This window comes from Saccopteryx leptura, chromosome 1, assembly GCF_036850995.1.
Source record: "Saccopteryx leptura isolate mSacLep1 chromosome 1, mSacLep1_pri_phased_curated, whole genome shotgun sequence".
NCBI classification, from domain to species: Eukaryota; Metazoa; Chordata; class Mammalia; order Chiroptera; family Emballonuridae; genus Saccopteryx; species Saccopteryx leptura.
Window position 1 is genome coordinate 197,524,023 of NC_089503.1, and position 15,790 is coordinate 197,539,812.

The 15,790-nt window shown below is 50.9% G+C and overlaps 1 protein-coding gene across 1 annotated transcript in view; it reads right to left on the bottom strand.

Annotated features, from left to right (window-relative positions):
- SEC24D (SEC24 homolog D, COPII coat complex component) overlaps positions 1–15,790 on the bottom strand; it is a 60,400-nt gene that overhangs the window by 12,399 nt on the left and 32,211 nt on the right. Inside the window, exons 9-14 of the mRNA XM_066384370.1 lie at positions 15,402–15,540; positions 12,754–12,869; positions 5,732–5,856; positions 2,196–2,387; positions 1,145–1,238; positions 581–697 (exon numbers count right to left, since the gene is read on the bottom strand). Of these exons, the coding sequence (XP_066240467.1) occupies positions 581–697; positions 1,145–1,238; positions 2,196–2,387; positions 5,732–5,856; positions 12,754–12,869; positions 15,402–15,540 (783 nt within the window). The remainder of the gene's footprint in view (positions 1–580; positions 698–1,144; positions 1,239–2,195; positions 2,388–5,731; positions 5,857–12,753; positions 12,870–15,401; positions 15,541–15,790) is intronic.

The following is a 15,790-nucleotide window of genomic DNA, read 5'->3' on the forward strand; positions in this document are numbered from 1 at the left end:
ATTTTTGCATCCAGCGAACAGGGATGAAGAGAATTGTGACACCAAGCAGCAGGGGCGCTGGGCTCCAGCTGTGGGACCCACTTCTGCGCACAGCTCTGCCTGACCCTCGGCTCCTGCGACACCCATGAAGTCGCCCAACATCCCTCCTCTGTGGACCAGGACACAGCCAGCGCCTAGCTCATGGAGCGGTCCTGCCCACAGACATGGCCCCCACGGCCATGCCGTCAGCGGGTTTGAGCAGAGCAGATTGAGCGGAGTGTCCCAGGGTGCAGTCCTCGGGCCCCCTCCGTCTGTCACCTCTCTCTCCCTGTCCCTCCCTTCCCCTCTCATCACCCATCTTACAGCCGACGGTGACAGCAGTCAGCGCCTCACCGTGAGGCGCTGCAGCTCACACATCACTGTGTCTAGGGCCAGACAGCCCTTCATGTATCTGACATCCTAAGATTCCGATGACACACAGGGTCCTGGGCTGTGGGGTGCTACTGCTCCCCTCCGCCCCGCCCCATGCACACGCACAGCGCACGTGCCCTCCCTGCCCCCCGACGCACGGGTGTGCAGACCCGGGCCACTGCGTACACACCTTCTCTTTGTCCGTGTTGATCAACTTCTTGTCATCTCGGTTCCTGAGCTTGCCAGGCGCCTCCGCCGTGGGCAGGGAGGAGTGGAAGACAAACAGCTTCCCGGGACACTCAGCGGCCTAAAGACAGTCACGGGAGACGTCTTGGGTGGGAAGGCTTTAGTTTAAGGGGATCAGAAAATAAATTAAAATATAAGTACTTTCTACTGGCCATGTACTGAGCACACCTCTACTAATGCTCACAATAACCTCTGTGTCCTCGGGTGGGTTCCAGTCTCCCTTCGGACAGATGGGGAAACTGAGGCTTTGAGATTTTGAACGGTCTGCTCATCATATAAAGTTCATATAAAAGCTGAACTGGACGTCCTGAAAGAACCCATGGTGGGGACGCTGGCGGAGCCAGAGTGGCCGTGGGTGGCCGTGTCCCCAGCTCTGTGGCCCAGCCTAGAGCAGCCCCTGGGCGCCACGCGTGTTAAGGGCGACCTGTTCTTTCACAGGGGAACCTCCTTGCGCACACGTGCATCTGTCTCTGTGTTGTCTTCACCAGTGGTCAGAGGGGCCTCTCACCTTCAGGGCCTCCATGCCGGCCTGCACAACAGGAGCAAACACGGTCTCATTTTCATTAGAGTCGGCGAACATCTCGGGAATCTGGTCCAATAAACTGTAAGAAACCCAGGAGCAAACAAACGCTGTAAATGTTTAGCGCATGTGTAATAAACTTCACGAGATACAGCTCTCACATTTCGAGCCTTCACGCCTGCGGCCCTTCCTTTGCCCCGAACACCTAAGGGTGGGTCTCGCAGTTCATTCCTCAGGGAGTCGAAACCTGCAAGGCTTGGCTCCAAAATTTATGATTGGGTCAGAACACGTACAGAATCCAGTCTTTGTAGGTATTTTTTCTCTCCATGACATTTCTGATCTCTTACACTGTATACATTCTTGAATAATTCTTTTGTTTACATCATACTAACTAAATGCACTCAGCCACACACAGGACATACCTGCCTGGGGTTAACTTTCCAGTAAAGAGAAGGAACTGAGAGGGTTGAGTATATTAAATAAATTCCTTCTTTTAGAGACTGGTCTACATTAATAAGAGAGAACTACCCTGGCCAGTTGGCTCAGTGCTAGAGGATCCACCTGGCATGTGGATATCCCAGGTTCAATTCCCAGTCAGGGCACACAGGAGAAGTGACCATCTGCTTCTCTACCCCTTTCCCTCCCTTTCTTTCTCTCTCTCTCTTCTTCTCCCACAGCCAAGGCTCGACTGATTCAAGCACATCGGCTTCAGGTGCTGAAGATGGCTTCGTGAAGCCTCCACTTCAGGCACTAAAAAAATGGTTCGTTTGCGAGCATGGCCCCAGATGGGCAGAGTGTCAGCCCCAGATGGGGATTCCCGGGTGGATCGCGGTCAGGGCACATGCAGGAGTCTCTCTCTCCTCCTCTTACTTGGAAAAGTAAGTAAACAAATAAAAATTTTAAAAAAGAAAAAGAGAACATAAATAAGAAGAGTTTTATAATCCCTGTGTTCAAACCCCAAATGGCCAAACTAAATGTGTGACTGAATCACAACAAAGACACCGGATGTGCATATAAGTTATGAACACGTGATACTTACTTGTGAATCACAGATTGGGACTCTTGATAGTTGACAAGAAAACCATCCAGCAAGGGAACAAAGACCTCGCTGATGTCGGTAACCACCATCATCTGAGGCTGGGCCAAGTTACTCTTGACATTAAAGAAATGGAGAACTTTGTTATATGTGATAAAACCAACTCGAATTACAGAAGTCTCTTCTTGCTCTTCCCTGGGAGAAGAAAAAGAAAAAAAGTTAGAGGTTCTTTCTTAAACAGGAGAGAGCTTTCTATCAGAAACTCAGTAAGCATAATTGCATAAAACACATAGAAGATATGTTTAAAGTTTTGGCCTAAATTATTGTTTACTGGGTATAAACAATACTGAGTCACAGTGGTTGGGGGTGAGGAGTTACAAAAATAAGTCAGTTGATAAAGAAAAAATTTTTCAAAATTCCAAGTAAAAAAGTCAAATAGATATTATGAAAACCATTTGCTCGTATTACTTTAATCTCATAATTCTTATATTTATTCTGTATCCATACCAAAATGTTCCTTATAGACAAACAAGGGTCTTATCCCTTCTAAACAAGCCCTCTCAGAAGCCACCACTGGGGCAGAGCAGAGGGAGTATTTGAGCGAGAGGCCACACTCCACACAGGAAGCCCTTCTTGCCAAGAAGGGCCCGTGGCTCCTGCTGACCCTCCTCCTGCACATTCTGGGGGCTCGCTGTAGGAAACCGGCTGATTCTGAGAGCCACATACCACATACATGGTGTAAGTACAGAAAACAAGTCACGAATTCGCACTGAGGGCGTAGTTCTTACTAGGTGATAAGTGACCACTGTGAGGTCATGGCCAGATAGTAAGCTACAATACTGTAGCGAAAGGGAAACATTTCTGAGGCCCTCCGAGACCAGGCCCGATAACCTCCTGAGAGGAGCAGACAGGCGTGAGTGTCCCCAGTCAAGTCTATACTAAGTGTACTAACAACATCATGGTCCACAGCCCAGCCCACAGTTCCTGAAGTGTGTCTGTCTGCTGTGTGTCCTGCCACTAAAGTAACACAACTGAGCACTCCCAAGGCTCTTAGTAAGTCTGCGCGGTGGACACAACAGTGCTGGAGGTCCCATGAGAGCCAGAGAAGACAGAGGCCACTTTCTCCAGCCCCGAGACACTGAAACACTGACTTGCATAAAGGACAGCGTTGAGAAAAGGAAGCCAGCTTGCACATACAGCTGGAACAGCGACCTGAGCCCAGGGGAGGAGTGGGAGCACCTGGGTGACAGGCTCTGGGGCTCCTCGCATGGATCCCACACGTGCACTTCCCAGTCCTGCTGTCGTCCCAGCGGGAACAGGCTCATGAGTGATAGATCAGCCTCTCACTACTCCTCTACTGCCCTTGCCAACTGAGGGTGTTCATTCTGCACTGCGGCCTTGACCAATGGGTGGGCAGTTGAGTCTCACAATCCCTTCTGAAAGTCTTTGGTAAATGTTTATATTCTGACACTTGCAAAATCTTCAGAGACGGGAATCCTCACCCTTCGTAACTGCACTTATGTGCACATACACACAGCCCTCAGAGTCCCACGCTGTTGGACTACACGCAGTGAGACACCGCAGCGGGCTGCATCCACGGTTCCCTTCCCTTGCTGTGTGTTATCAGGACCAAGAACACATCTGTCCTCCTCTGTGGGACATCCCTGGTGGCACCAACCAGAAGGCATTTCCCCTTGTAAACTAAGAATTGTTCCCACTGAGCTCTTCATGGACAGTGCCTCTCAGTCAACATATGAATTCTGGACAATGAACCAATAGAGGACAGGCCTGAAGCTTGTGCTCCCTGCTACCAGGGAGCCTAAACAATGTAGTAGTTATACTGTATCTGACTGCAGGTATAGATGGTGAAACACTGTATCTGACTGCACCCATCATAGCAAAACACCTTAACTGACTGCAGCACCCATCACAGCAAAACACCGTATCTGACTGCACCCATCACAGTGAAACACTGTATCTGACTGCACCCATCACAGTGAAACACTGTATCTGACTGCAGCATCTCCCCCCAGCTCCAGCTTAGTGTCACTTTTGACACTAAAACCAGCTTGGCTGGAGGTATTTACACCATAGCCCTGAGCAAACACGACCATCAAGGCTTTATCTGAGGGTAGGTTTGCCAGCACACCACAGGTTGACTCCTGCTCCTCAGCTAACCTTGTACTGCACAGGTGCAAACATACAGCAGACACAAAGGACATTTATTTCTTTTGATGGTTGATTTGGAGTCAACTAAGGCAAAAAGCTGAAGGAAAAAAAAGACAAGAATCTGGATTGGTTTGCCCATTGGATTTGGACATTTGCAAGTTGTGGGAAAGAAACATCCTGGAATTCATGGGCTCACTCAAAATCAAATGAATGTTTTTTTTAAAAAAAACATCTAATCAAAACATCTCACGTTATTGCAAAATATTAGTACCTGTTTCTATGGGAACATATTTTTGTTTTTAATTTGAGGAACAGGGCTATCTCCAAATTTTCCTCTTTGACAGTGTAACGGCCATGCTGCATCCCATCCGGAGGAAACAAAACCTCAGCCCACCCTCTGCACTGACCCCACACGCATTGAGAAGGTGTGAGGACAGCCCCCTGGACTGCACGGTCTTGTTCTGCTTTCCCCCACCAAGTCCCTTAACACTGGCCTCGACATCTAAATGGAGTTGTTGCTTCCCTGTCATGGAGCTGGGATGGGACGCAGGCCGAGGCTCCGGGTAGCCGCAGGATACCACCCGTCAGGCTCAGCCAGTGGGAGGCGCCCCTCACCTTGCCCACAGTAACCCAAGGCCCCGTCCTCCACATGCTCTGGGCTCATCTTTCACTCTAGAATTCCGTTTGAAAGCACCTCCCTGTTTTTAAACATCCCCTTGGCCTCTCCACACCATCCTGGGGAATACTGTGACTTCAGGGCCATGGAGATAAACAGAAGTGCTCCCAGAGACCCTGAGTGGCTCGTCTCTACCGCCGGAGGATGGGAGCCCTGCAGGCTGCAGCCCCGGGCACCAGGCTGGAGGGCAGACAGCAGACAGGGCTGCTCATCTGGTGTCTGAAGCGCACCTCCCCATCAGCAAGGGAGGCAAGGCGTCTCCCTGCACCTTAGCCTGTGCCCTGCAAGCAGCCACCTGGGCTAACAGCAGCCCAGCATAACCAGGCACAAGGGGACCTGGTGACCACAGCTCTGTGTTTCCTCTTCTGTCATCCCTGAGAACTCTCACCACGCCCGGAACTGCCAGTTTCCACGGGAAACCAGCACTTTGGACAATGAACAACCGATCCCCCTAGGTCCCCCCAGAGCCAGGGACTCCCGCAGAGATTACAAAGGGTCCTGAGCACGTCTACATCGCACCATTTTCCCCAGTGTGTTTCCTTTGCTTGGTGAGAGAGAGCGCTCTGACCTTTCAGAGCTCTGAATAGTGCTGTTCAAGGAATCCACCGCTACCATGCCCCTCAGCAAGGGTGCCCACGGACGGGCAGGCATGAGTGGGCAGGCAGGCATGAGCAGTCGTGCAGAAGGCTCCTACCTGGGCAGCTTCTCCAGCACTGTCTTCAGCTCCTCGCAGACCAGCTTCACGAGCCCACTCTTGACGTTGCTGTATGAGACGTCGATCATGAAGATGAAGGCGGGGGCGTTAGGGGGCTTATTGTTCTGCAGGACAGATGCAGCACAGACACGTCACAGTGAAGCCTGCACGCTCACAATCCTACTAACACACTCAGGGCCCCTGAAGGTCATCAGAGATTCTTTCAGTTCTCAGGACACATCATCTGCAGGATCAAATCATTTTCTAGAACACCGTCTCGATGCTAAAAAATTATAGAAACGGTGTATTTGCCAGGGTGTGGCCTGGGGCCTCGTGCTGAGCCAGTCTTACCAGACTAAGCGGGGCAGGAGAGCGTGGTCCACCGTGTAGGAACGAACGTGACCAGCACCCTGACAAATAGCGCTGGAAACCGTTAATTAGCGTTTGTTTTCTGAAGCTGTAGTAAAACTTCATAACACTGTTCTCAGATCTCTTCCTGATGAGTTTTTCTGTTTTAAAGATGTGAATTCATATGCTACATTATAATTGTATACTTTAAAAATATTGTACTGTATTGTTAAATAGCTATTTCTAGCATATTTAAGAGAAAAAATGGGATACTCGGCCTTGTCTCTATCTGTTTAAAAGAAAAAACCACTATAACACAAAGCAGCTGCTACATTGATGTTTTGTGGTCGCTGGTCCTTTTCCTGGCTGGTGCTCACACGGCTCTTAGGAAGTGATTCCTCAACCAGACCTTACAAAAATATTTAGAAAAGAAAGCCAGAGGCAAACGACTTCAGTGACGCACACTGACACGGGAAAAAAGACTGAAGACTAATTTAATTTCCACTTTATAATACATGATACAAATACTCTCTAAAAATTGTATTTTAACTGTTACCATAATAAAATTGTAATAAAGTCATAATGATACTATCTCCAAATTACCTTACTGATTCAATCTACACTACAAGGCTACATACAACATTCTTCTAATAAAAGTTCCTTGTTTGAAAGAAGAAAAAAAAAATACAGGACTTAACTCTTTGAGTAGTGAGTTATTTTCATGCTCGCTTACCCCCGGGAGTAATTTTTTTTTTTTTAAATGAAATTAGTTCCAGTTACAATTTTATTAACTTAAAGTCATGTTTGTTTGATAATCAATATATGGAAACAAGAAGAACATACATTTGCCTTTTTTTAAATGTTGCCTTACACATTTTTAAAATAAATCAATCGTGCTCTGGATGGCCAGGAGGCACAAGGGCGTGAATGAACGTTTGTACTGCTCAAAGGGTTAAAATCACCCACCTGAAAGCCTCCTGCTCCCCCCCCCCCCCCCCCCCCCCGCGCATCCGCAGTCAGACCCCAGACCCGGGGAGGGCTCGCCCCTCAGGAGAGCATTCATTGCAGGTCACCGCCATCCCACCTGGTCTAAGTCATGACAGACTTGAGCTCACGTATGTGGCATGAAAACAATACTCCCCGTCAACTAAACTAAACTGCCTCACGGCCCATCAGAACGTGCCTTCCCATCCTGGGTGCTCTCGCCGTTACTACCCCTCCCCCACACACGCTGGTATCTCCAGGTCTCAATGAACAGACACCCTCGGGAGTGTCCCTGTGTGCGTACCACCAATTCATCATCGTTCCTCCACTGACACTCGTCCCACATCTCCATCCTAACACCACCACACGCCAAGTAAAAGGCTCGGACGCACGACCTTAGACTCGACTATTCCCTCTCCTCCTATCACTGAGTCCCATCGTCTCATTCTTTCTAACTGCGTCGGTCACACGCCAGCCCCATGCTTCCCCACGGAGAGCTCTGTCACCCGGGGCCCAGAAACTGCCAGCTCCACCACAGGCTTCCTGAGCACACTGCACCCCTGCGGCCCAGCGGGTTCTGCCCAGCCAAGCTCAGCACTGATGAGCCCCATAGAAACCTGGTTTTAAATGACACCGTGCCTGACCTGTGGTGGCGCAGTGGATAAAGCGTCGACCTGGACATGCTGAGGTCGCCGGTTTGAAACCCTGGGCTTGCCTGGTCAAGGCACATATGGGAGTTGAAGCTTCCAGCTCCTCCCCCCTTCTCTCTCTCTCCCTCTCTCTCTCCTCTCTAAAAATGAATAAATAAAATAAAATATTTAAAAAATAATAATAATTAAAAAAAATAAATGACACCGTAATAAAGCCGCTCTCGTGAGGGTTGCTGCTTCCTGACAGGGACAGAACAGAACCCAGCTCTCATCCTGGGCCCCTCGAATCTCTGCGATTTTTGCATGGCAGACCTCTCCAGCAGCCAAGGCACTGGGCTGTCACTGCCTTCCTGCACTCTGTGCTCCGCGCTCCTGGCCATGGCTTCTGTTCTCACCTTCTTACCTTTCTCTAAAAACACACGCCTCTCTCTCCTTGGCACAAGCTCCATCACAGAAATGTCATCATCTACTCAGTTTGACCTGGCATTCCCACACAGATGACCCCTCAGATGCCCTCGTCACAGCCTCTTCTGAGCTCCAGAGCAGCACCAGCCAGAACCCACGGCCACCTGCAGGGCCTGCCGGCTTACCACATCCCACCAGCCAGAGCCCATGGCCGCCTGCAGGGCCTGCCAGCTCACGACACTCAGAATCCAGAGCTGAGACACCCTTCTCCCCCTGCCAGGTCTTCTCCATCAGATACATGCAGACCCGCAGGCCTGAGACAGGCGGTCTGCCCTCCCCCTCCATGCAGCTGCCTCTGCCTGGCCCTCCGCACCCCTCCCCCGCGAAGCCCTCAGTGCCTCTTCTAGTCCCGTCCCCCAGCTCAGACCCTCACTACTTTCCAAGTTATCTTCAGCTGTAGTGGAATACACAGGACACAGAGGTTTCTATGGTATCCACACTTCTGGGCACAGTCCAGGGGTGCTAAGCACATTCACACTGCTGTCCACCACCACCACCACCACCACCACCCATTTCCAGAACCCCTTTTATCTCGCAGAACTGAGATTCTGCACCCCATCTCTCCAGCCCCTGTCTACAGTCTACAGTCTACCTCTAGGAATGTGACCACGCTAGGTACATCGTGTAAGTAGAGCATACGGTATTTGGATTTTATGTGACTGGCTTACTTCCCTTCACATACTGCCCCTAACAATCATCCGTGTCATAGCACATGCAAGAATTTTCTCCCTTTTTAAGGCTGCACAATATTCTACAGTGTGGGTATAGCACTTGCCCTGCCATCACTGGGCGCTTGGGGTGCTTCCACCTTTGGGCCACTGTGCGTGATGCTGCTGCGAGCATTGGTGTGCAAATGTCTCTCTGAGACCCTGGGGTCAATCACTCTGGGACAGATGCCCAGAAGTGGTCATTCTGTTCATTTCTGGAGGGACTGCTATACAACCCTCGTTTTCTCTGGCTTGGACGACTACATGAACTTCTAATACCTCCCACCTCTGGCCCCTCTCCTCGCTTTGTGAAGATTGCTGTCAGAACAACCTGTCTGAGGTCACAGGCTGTGCCTCTGGGGACAGGACACCTGCTGAGTCCCAGAGCCAGGAGAGAGAGTGGCTCAGGACACAGTACTCACTACCGGCACCAGGGGGACACATGTGAGGATGGCTGGAGGGTGGGTGGAGCTGTGCTCGTGCCCACTGAGTGAGCACATTCTCCAGTGGGCAGGCACGTCTGCCTCCCACAGTGCTCACCATATGCCTGTGCTCACCACATACCTGTGGACAGGCATAGAAACCTAGGAGATAAAATTGCGATGTCAAGCCCAGTGCAGGACACTCCCCAGCTTTACTTTCCACTGTTCCCAACACACATTCCTGCGTTCTCAAAGCGTCTCCTAATCAGAAGTCACGGCCTCGGGGACCTGGGCCAAGAATTTGGCCAGAAAAGTGTTTTGTTTGGCAAAGTGATTTAAAAAATATTTGAATGTGAATATGGTTGGGAGAAAGAGAAACTAAACTCTCCAATGATGCTGGTCCCCATCCCAGGCCCACGGCCCGCGAACAGCGCCCACTCGTCTATGGGGAGCTGAGACAGCCCTGAAGACCTGCTCAGCATTCAGCCTCTGCCTGGCCACACCCACCCAGAGCTCCAGCAGCTTGGGGCACTCCTGAGCCTGCCCCTGACGCTTAGAGCTCTGAGCAACCAACCATGGTTCGGTTCTTCTGCACAGTCAGCGTCAGCTGCACCTGCACCTGGGCTGATGGAACGACACGTTCCCGGGGGCCCCCACATGGCGAGCGCCTGGAGAGCAGGCACATCACCCCCTACTTTTGGTCTCTCTCCCTCGTGGCATGGAGCCTTGGGTGTGTTAGGCATCCAAAAAAAGATCAGAGTGAAGTAAAACTAAGTGGGGAAACTACATTCTTATCTGGAAATAAAAGGCTGGTTTGGAATGAGACTTTTCATTTCAGGTATATTTTATATGCGGATACAGTCTGTTAATTATAAGTGGAAAGCTGTCAGGTACGCAACAGGGTGGAGTCTGTTTCCACAGGGAACCACAATGAATCTATGCAGACTTGTCTCGTGTCCCCAGGGCACTGGCAGGGGATGGGTGCGGTGGTCTGGCTCCATCACCCTCCATGCGGGGGAGGTCAGGCCTCAGTTCCCCACACAGCCTGGCCCTCACCACGTGGTGTGCTGAGACCTCCCTCGTAGGGGGACTAGAGGGCACTCAGCCAGAGCACCATGGGCAGCGAGTGTTCAGCCAATATTCATCTCAGTATCTGAAACTGGTACTAAGATAAAGTGAAAGGAATAGGGAAAAATGTGATTTGGTAATTCTCCTTTAAGTTTGTTTGGTGTTAAAAAAAATACACACAAAATAAGCTCTTTTTCATCATTCAAATCTCTGAGGCAACTCACTATTATACTTTATCTACATTTAAATTATAATTAAATTTGAAGACATTTATAGCATCTTTAATTATGCCCCTCACTTGGAATAATAAAAGGAAGATTAAGCTTATAAATAAATCCCAATGTTCATTTGGTTCCTTGCCTCCTGGTTGAGATTTCCTATCAATTAGACACCTGGGCCATTTTCAGGTAATAGAGTTTAAGGTAGAGACTTTTGTTTCCAGAAATAGATCTGACTCTCTGCCTAAGTTTCTACTAAAAAAGCATAAAGTCAAGATAACGTGGCCTCTTTGGGAAAGAGCTGGACTCAGAACATAGGCGACAGTCCAAGGACCAGCGAGTAGCTGTCTCACCAGCACTAACGATGGCTTCCTTACATTTAATTAGACCGTGTAAACCAGCCTAGTCACCCCTCAGGCAGCAGAGTAAGGAACACTGTCCCCCAGCAGCTGGTACTTTAGGACACTATTTTCCCGTTATAAAGCATTTGTACCAAAAATGTTCTTGTTTCCCAAACTATGTTTAAATGTCACATTTTAAACTAATAAAACATTAACCTTTAATAACTAGTTCTATGTAATGTAAAAAAAAAGACATATAGAATACTAAAATAAATGCAAAAGTTACACTAATTGAGAAAGATTTTAAATCCAGGCAGTTGAGAAAACTTCTGGTTAGAAAAAATGTTCTTTGTCATTTATACTCAATATGTGGACTGGTCCCCCAGCAAACACCTACGAAAGAACTCGGGTCAGAGGCTCCTTCCCAGGAACCGCACACGAGCAGGTGTTTGTTCTTGCAAGGGGGAGGCAGTCGGCCAGAACGGCTGCTTCTCCAGGGGTCTCAAACTCGGGCCGCGGGCCGCATGCGGCCCGCCCACCAATTTTGTGCGGCCCGCAGACTGGCCCGCAGACTAATCCACGAAGTTTGATTAGTCTGCGGGCCGCACAAAATTGGTGGGCGGGCCGCGAGTTTGAGACCCCTGGTCTACACACGGCACTTCTGACATGCGTGGGAATCTGAGCCCATTCCACAGGAGGTCTCTCCATTCACTGGAGAGCTGTAAAGCACTGCGAGGTGCCCGCGACGGGGTCCCCATCACTATGACACTGGGGAGGAAAATGGCCACTCCTGGGAATATCACACACCTGCAAACTCCCTCATTCGTTCTCTATCCTCTGGTTAGCTGTCTGCCTGGAGCCACACCCACACTGTGGCAGATGCCACCAGGTAGCTAGGATAAGATTCTTGTCCCCGTGGATATCAGAACTCACGGAAAGGGAAAACAGGTAAGATTTTAAACCCTGCAGCATGATTGATAAAACACAGAAACGGACCAAATTCTAAGGGGAAAAAAGCCCCAAAGATTCAGTAAATAGCCACCATAATAGAGCTAGAGGAAGCAGTGTGTGCACACACGTGTACACATTCACATAAATTGAAAATCTGGCCGGGCACTAGCGAGTGCGTAGGCATCTGTGGGCCACGGAGCAGGGGTGGAGGTGGGTGGGCACGGCACTGTCACAGGAGGAGGACCTCACAGGAAAGCCTGGAGCCGCAGAGGGGACCTGAGCTCAGAGCAGGGCTGAGCTCTGCACAGCTGCAGACAGAGCTGGATGGTAGCCTGGGGCCCACAGCTTGCGGTCGCACAGGGAAACACAGCAGTGAGTCTCATGTTTTAGATTAAGGCAGTATGGCTACATTTTAAAGCCAAGGAGACCAGGGACCAGGAAGCCAGGCAGCTGAGAATCCAGGGGGTCTTGAGATCATCACTCATTGTGGCAAGCAGAGAAGAGAGCCTCAGAAACACGTCAACGGTCCCACTGACCACACAAGCGGAGTTTCTGCCTGGAGAGCGAACTTTTTCTGAGATGATGACAAAGCAAACAAGGCAGAGGCTGCACGAAGGACCCAGCCTACTCTATGGTGGCACAGACATGAAAACTAAATCACCATTTTCTATTTCTGCCGCCATTTTTTCAAAATGACCACTGTGGTGGGAGGTTTGGCTACTTCGCCCTGTTGCCAGCTTGGTCTGTGCCTTGGGCACCTCTGCATCCCCTGGGCAGCACCAACACGCTTTGTTAGAGAGTCAAGAGTCAGCTCTTTGCACACGAAGCTATTCCCCTGGGATCCCCCAGGCACCCTGGGAACACTCACTCTGCAGTAGTCCAGGGTAGCGACATACTCGTAGGACCCCAGGGACAGCTCTGGCTTCTCATAGTGGTCCAGTCTTCTGCCAACGTGGTCCAGATGTTGGAAGTAGAATGCTGGCACTAACAGAAATATGGAAACCTTTTGTTTGCATAGCACAGACAATTTAATAAGTCCTCAAAATGTATTACAGGAGGAGAGAAGTCAATAGGGAAACAAGGCTTGAAAGCTAGAACACAATACATTCTAAATGCCCGCTGCTTAGAAAGCATGCTCTGGAAAGAATGAGGGCTTTCTAAAAAGAGTCCTCTGACCCCTGGACAAGCTATTGATGACAAAGAACATCCATGATCTGGATCACTGCAGAGGAATGGGCTAACAGACTGATGTTCTTAGTTGGCACAACCAAAACTTCATTGTCCCTATTGAGTCACCTCTTTTAAAAGGAATTCTGGCTTTTCTAACTATTCCAATTTTCAGTACACCTAACAGAAATATACATGGGCTGTTTGTACTACCCTATAACTACAGCTTTTCTGTCCTTTAGTTAAGAGACGCCTTCAGCCCTGGGGAGTCTGTATGGTCATACATGGGCTTCCGAGTAGAGAGGATTACTGTGTTAGGGAGGCTCCACCACTCGGCTGTCAGCTGAGGAACTCTCCATTCGACTCCAATGTCCAGGAAGGCTCGTCCCGGCCAGGGCCTGGAAGCCCCCGCTCAGCCAGGAGCAGTCATGAGTCACAGGGACACTCACACAAATACGGCCTGGTGTCTGTGAGAGGCGCCCACAGCCCGGAGAGGAACAGGTGGCCGGGGGCCACAGGCAACACAAGGGCTCACAATCACCAGCTGTGCTCTGCTTTTCAGCAATTCACAAAGGACACACCCATCTGTGAACCCACAGGACGGTGGAGGCCTTTTGTTTTAGAATCAACAGCTCAGTCTCCTCTATTTTCAGTTGGGAACTGAATTACTCGTGGGTTACAGTGGGGTCGCAGAGGCCAAATCCGAGATGATCACCGAGCTAATAATCCCCTCATCCCCTCACCCTCTTCATCCAGTCCCCTTACCCATCCCCTCTGACAGCTGCCGGTCTGTTCCTGTGTCCATGCCTCTACTAGCCAAAACACACACACACAACACACACACAGCACACACTGCACAGCACACACACAGCATACACACAGCACACACTGCACAGCACACACACACACAGCACACACATACACAGCATACATACAGCACACACAGCACAAACACACATACACAGCATACATACAGCACACACAGCATACACACAGCACACAGCATACACACAGCATATACACAGCACAAACACACACACAGCACACACACAGCATACACACAGCACACAGCATACACACAGCACACACACACAGCACAAACACACACACAGCATACATACAGCACACACACAGCACACAGCAGTGTGGTGAGGGCCGGGGGAGAGGGCGGGGCCTGGCGGAGGCCGTAGTGGCAGGGAACTTGGGGCTGGGATGCCCCTTGCAATGGGCAACAGGCACAGGATGCAAAGTGCAGACGATGTTTTACTGGGTTGTGCACCTGATACCTGTATGGTTTTGCAAACCAATGTCACCTCAATAAATTCAACAAAATAAGGGAGCAACACAGTCCTCGAGATGAGGCTAGACTCCAATGATTCCAGGCCACAGCAGAGCTGACGGAGGGTCACCTGAGGAAGCCTCGCCATGCTGGTCTCAGGCCCCCTGAGTTGGGCAAAGCCACAGACTGTGATGGGGACGGAGAAACGGAGACGGCACTGCTGTCCCACCAGGAAACGTCCCCGGAGCCGAGGGCCATGAATGTGGTGACGTGGGAGACAGCTGCCCTCAGGCGCAGCCAGCAGCCAGGGCGCAGGCTCCCAGGCACACAGCCGGGCAGCGCCACCCCCATGGTCTGCGGGACGCGCATCCGCAAAGCTCAGGACTGAGGGAAGCAGGAAGTTCGCGCTCTGATGGGCACCACGTGCTCCCTGAACGTGAGAACACCCTGCGCCTGAGTGCGGCTTTGACACCAGGAGTTAAACATGCTGACTGTCCTGGATACGATCACTGTAAGCACTTTCAGCGACTGCGGTGTCTTCCAGCACCCCTGAACTACAGAAACGGAACTGAGAACGCAGGGGACCCGGGGACACCTCTCAGTCGTGTCTAACACTGGAGGGCACCCACATGCACGTCGGAACCCTCAGTGTGAGCCGTCCTTAAGCCCAGACAGCTCACACTCAGGAACAGCTCAGAGGAGCAGGGGACACGCAGAGTTCTCTTGTTCATCACCCGTGAGCACAGATAAGTGTTCCCTCCCTACATGTCAGGAACCGGCCGGATCGTGCTCCACCCAGGACACCCACGCCCCACGAGCCCCCCAGCAGGGCAGGAGTCCCATAAGGACGTCACTGGGGCTCTTGTAAAACCCAGAAAGAGGGAAGCCATCTCACCGCTCATCCCCTTCTTCCAGGGCTGGGCTGGAGGCCACCACATCACAGGTGACAAGACGGGGAGGGAGGGTTTCCCTGCCCCCAGAGCCACTCTGGCAGATGTGGCTCAGAGTCCCGCCAGGAGAAGGAACACTGGCCTCCTGACACAGACGCAGGGACGTAAGCGCACACATACCTTCATTCACGCAGCTGCAGAACGCGCACTGGAAGTGCCGCCCGCCCTCGGTGAACTGCATGAAGGGGCACATGTAAGCTTTGCACCTGTTGCATCGCACTGGTCCCGTCTCGCCGTGGTTCACCAGGTAAAGGGGCGTCTGCAAGGAGAAAACCGAGTTAGCAGGTGGCTCTGGGGGTCCCGGGTGTTCCAGAAACCCCAGGGGGAACTGTAAGCTCAAGTCTTCAAAGGGAGCCCCCTGAGCCCTCCGTAATGGCTAAGCGAGTCCAGGTGCCTCTCTCGACACCTTGTGAATTCAAGGCACTCCGCCAACAGCAAAGCGATATCTCTGTACAAGCACACACGTACTGTTGTGAATGCATGCACACCTCCCTCTGTGAATACAGGGA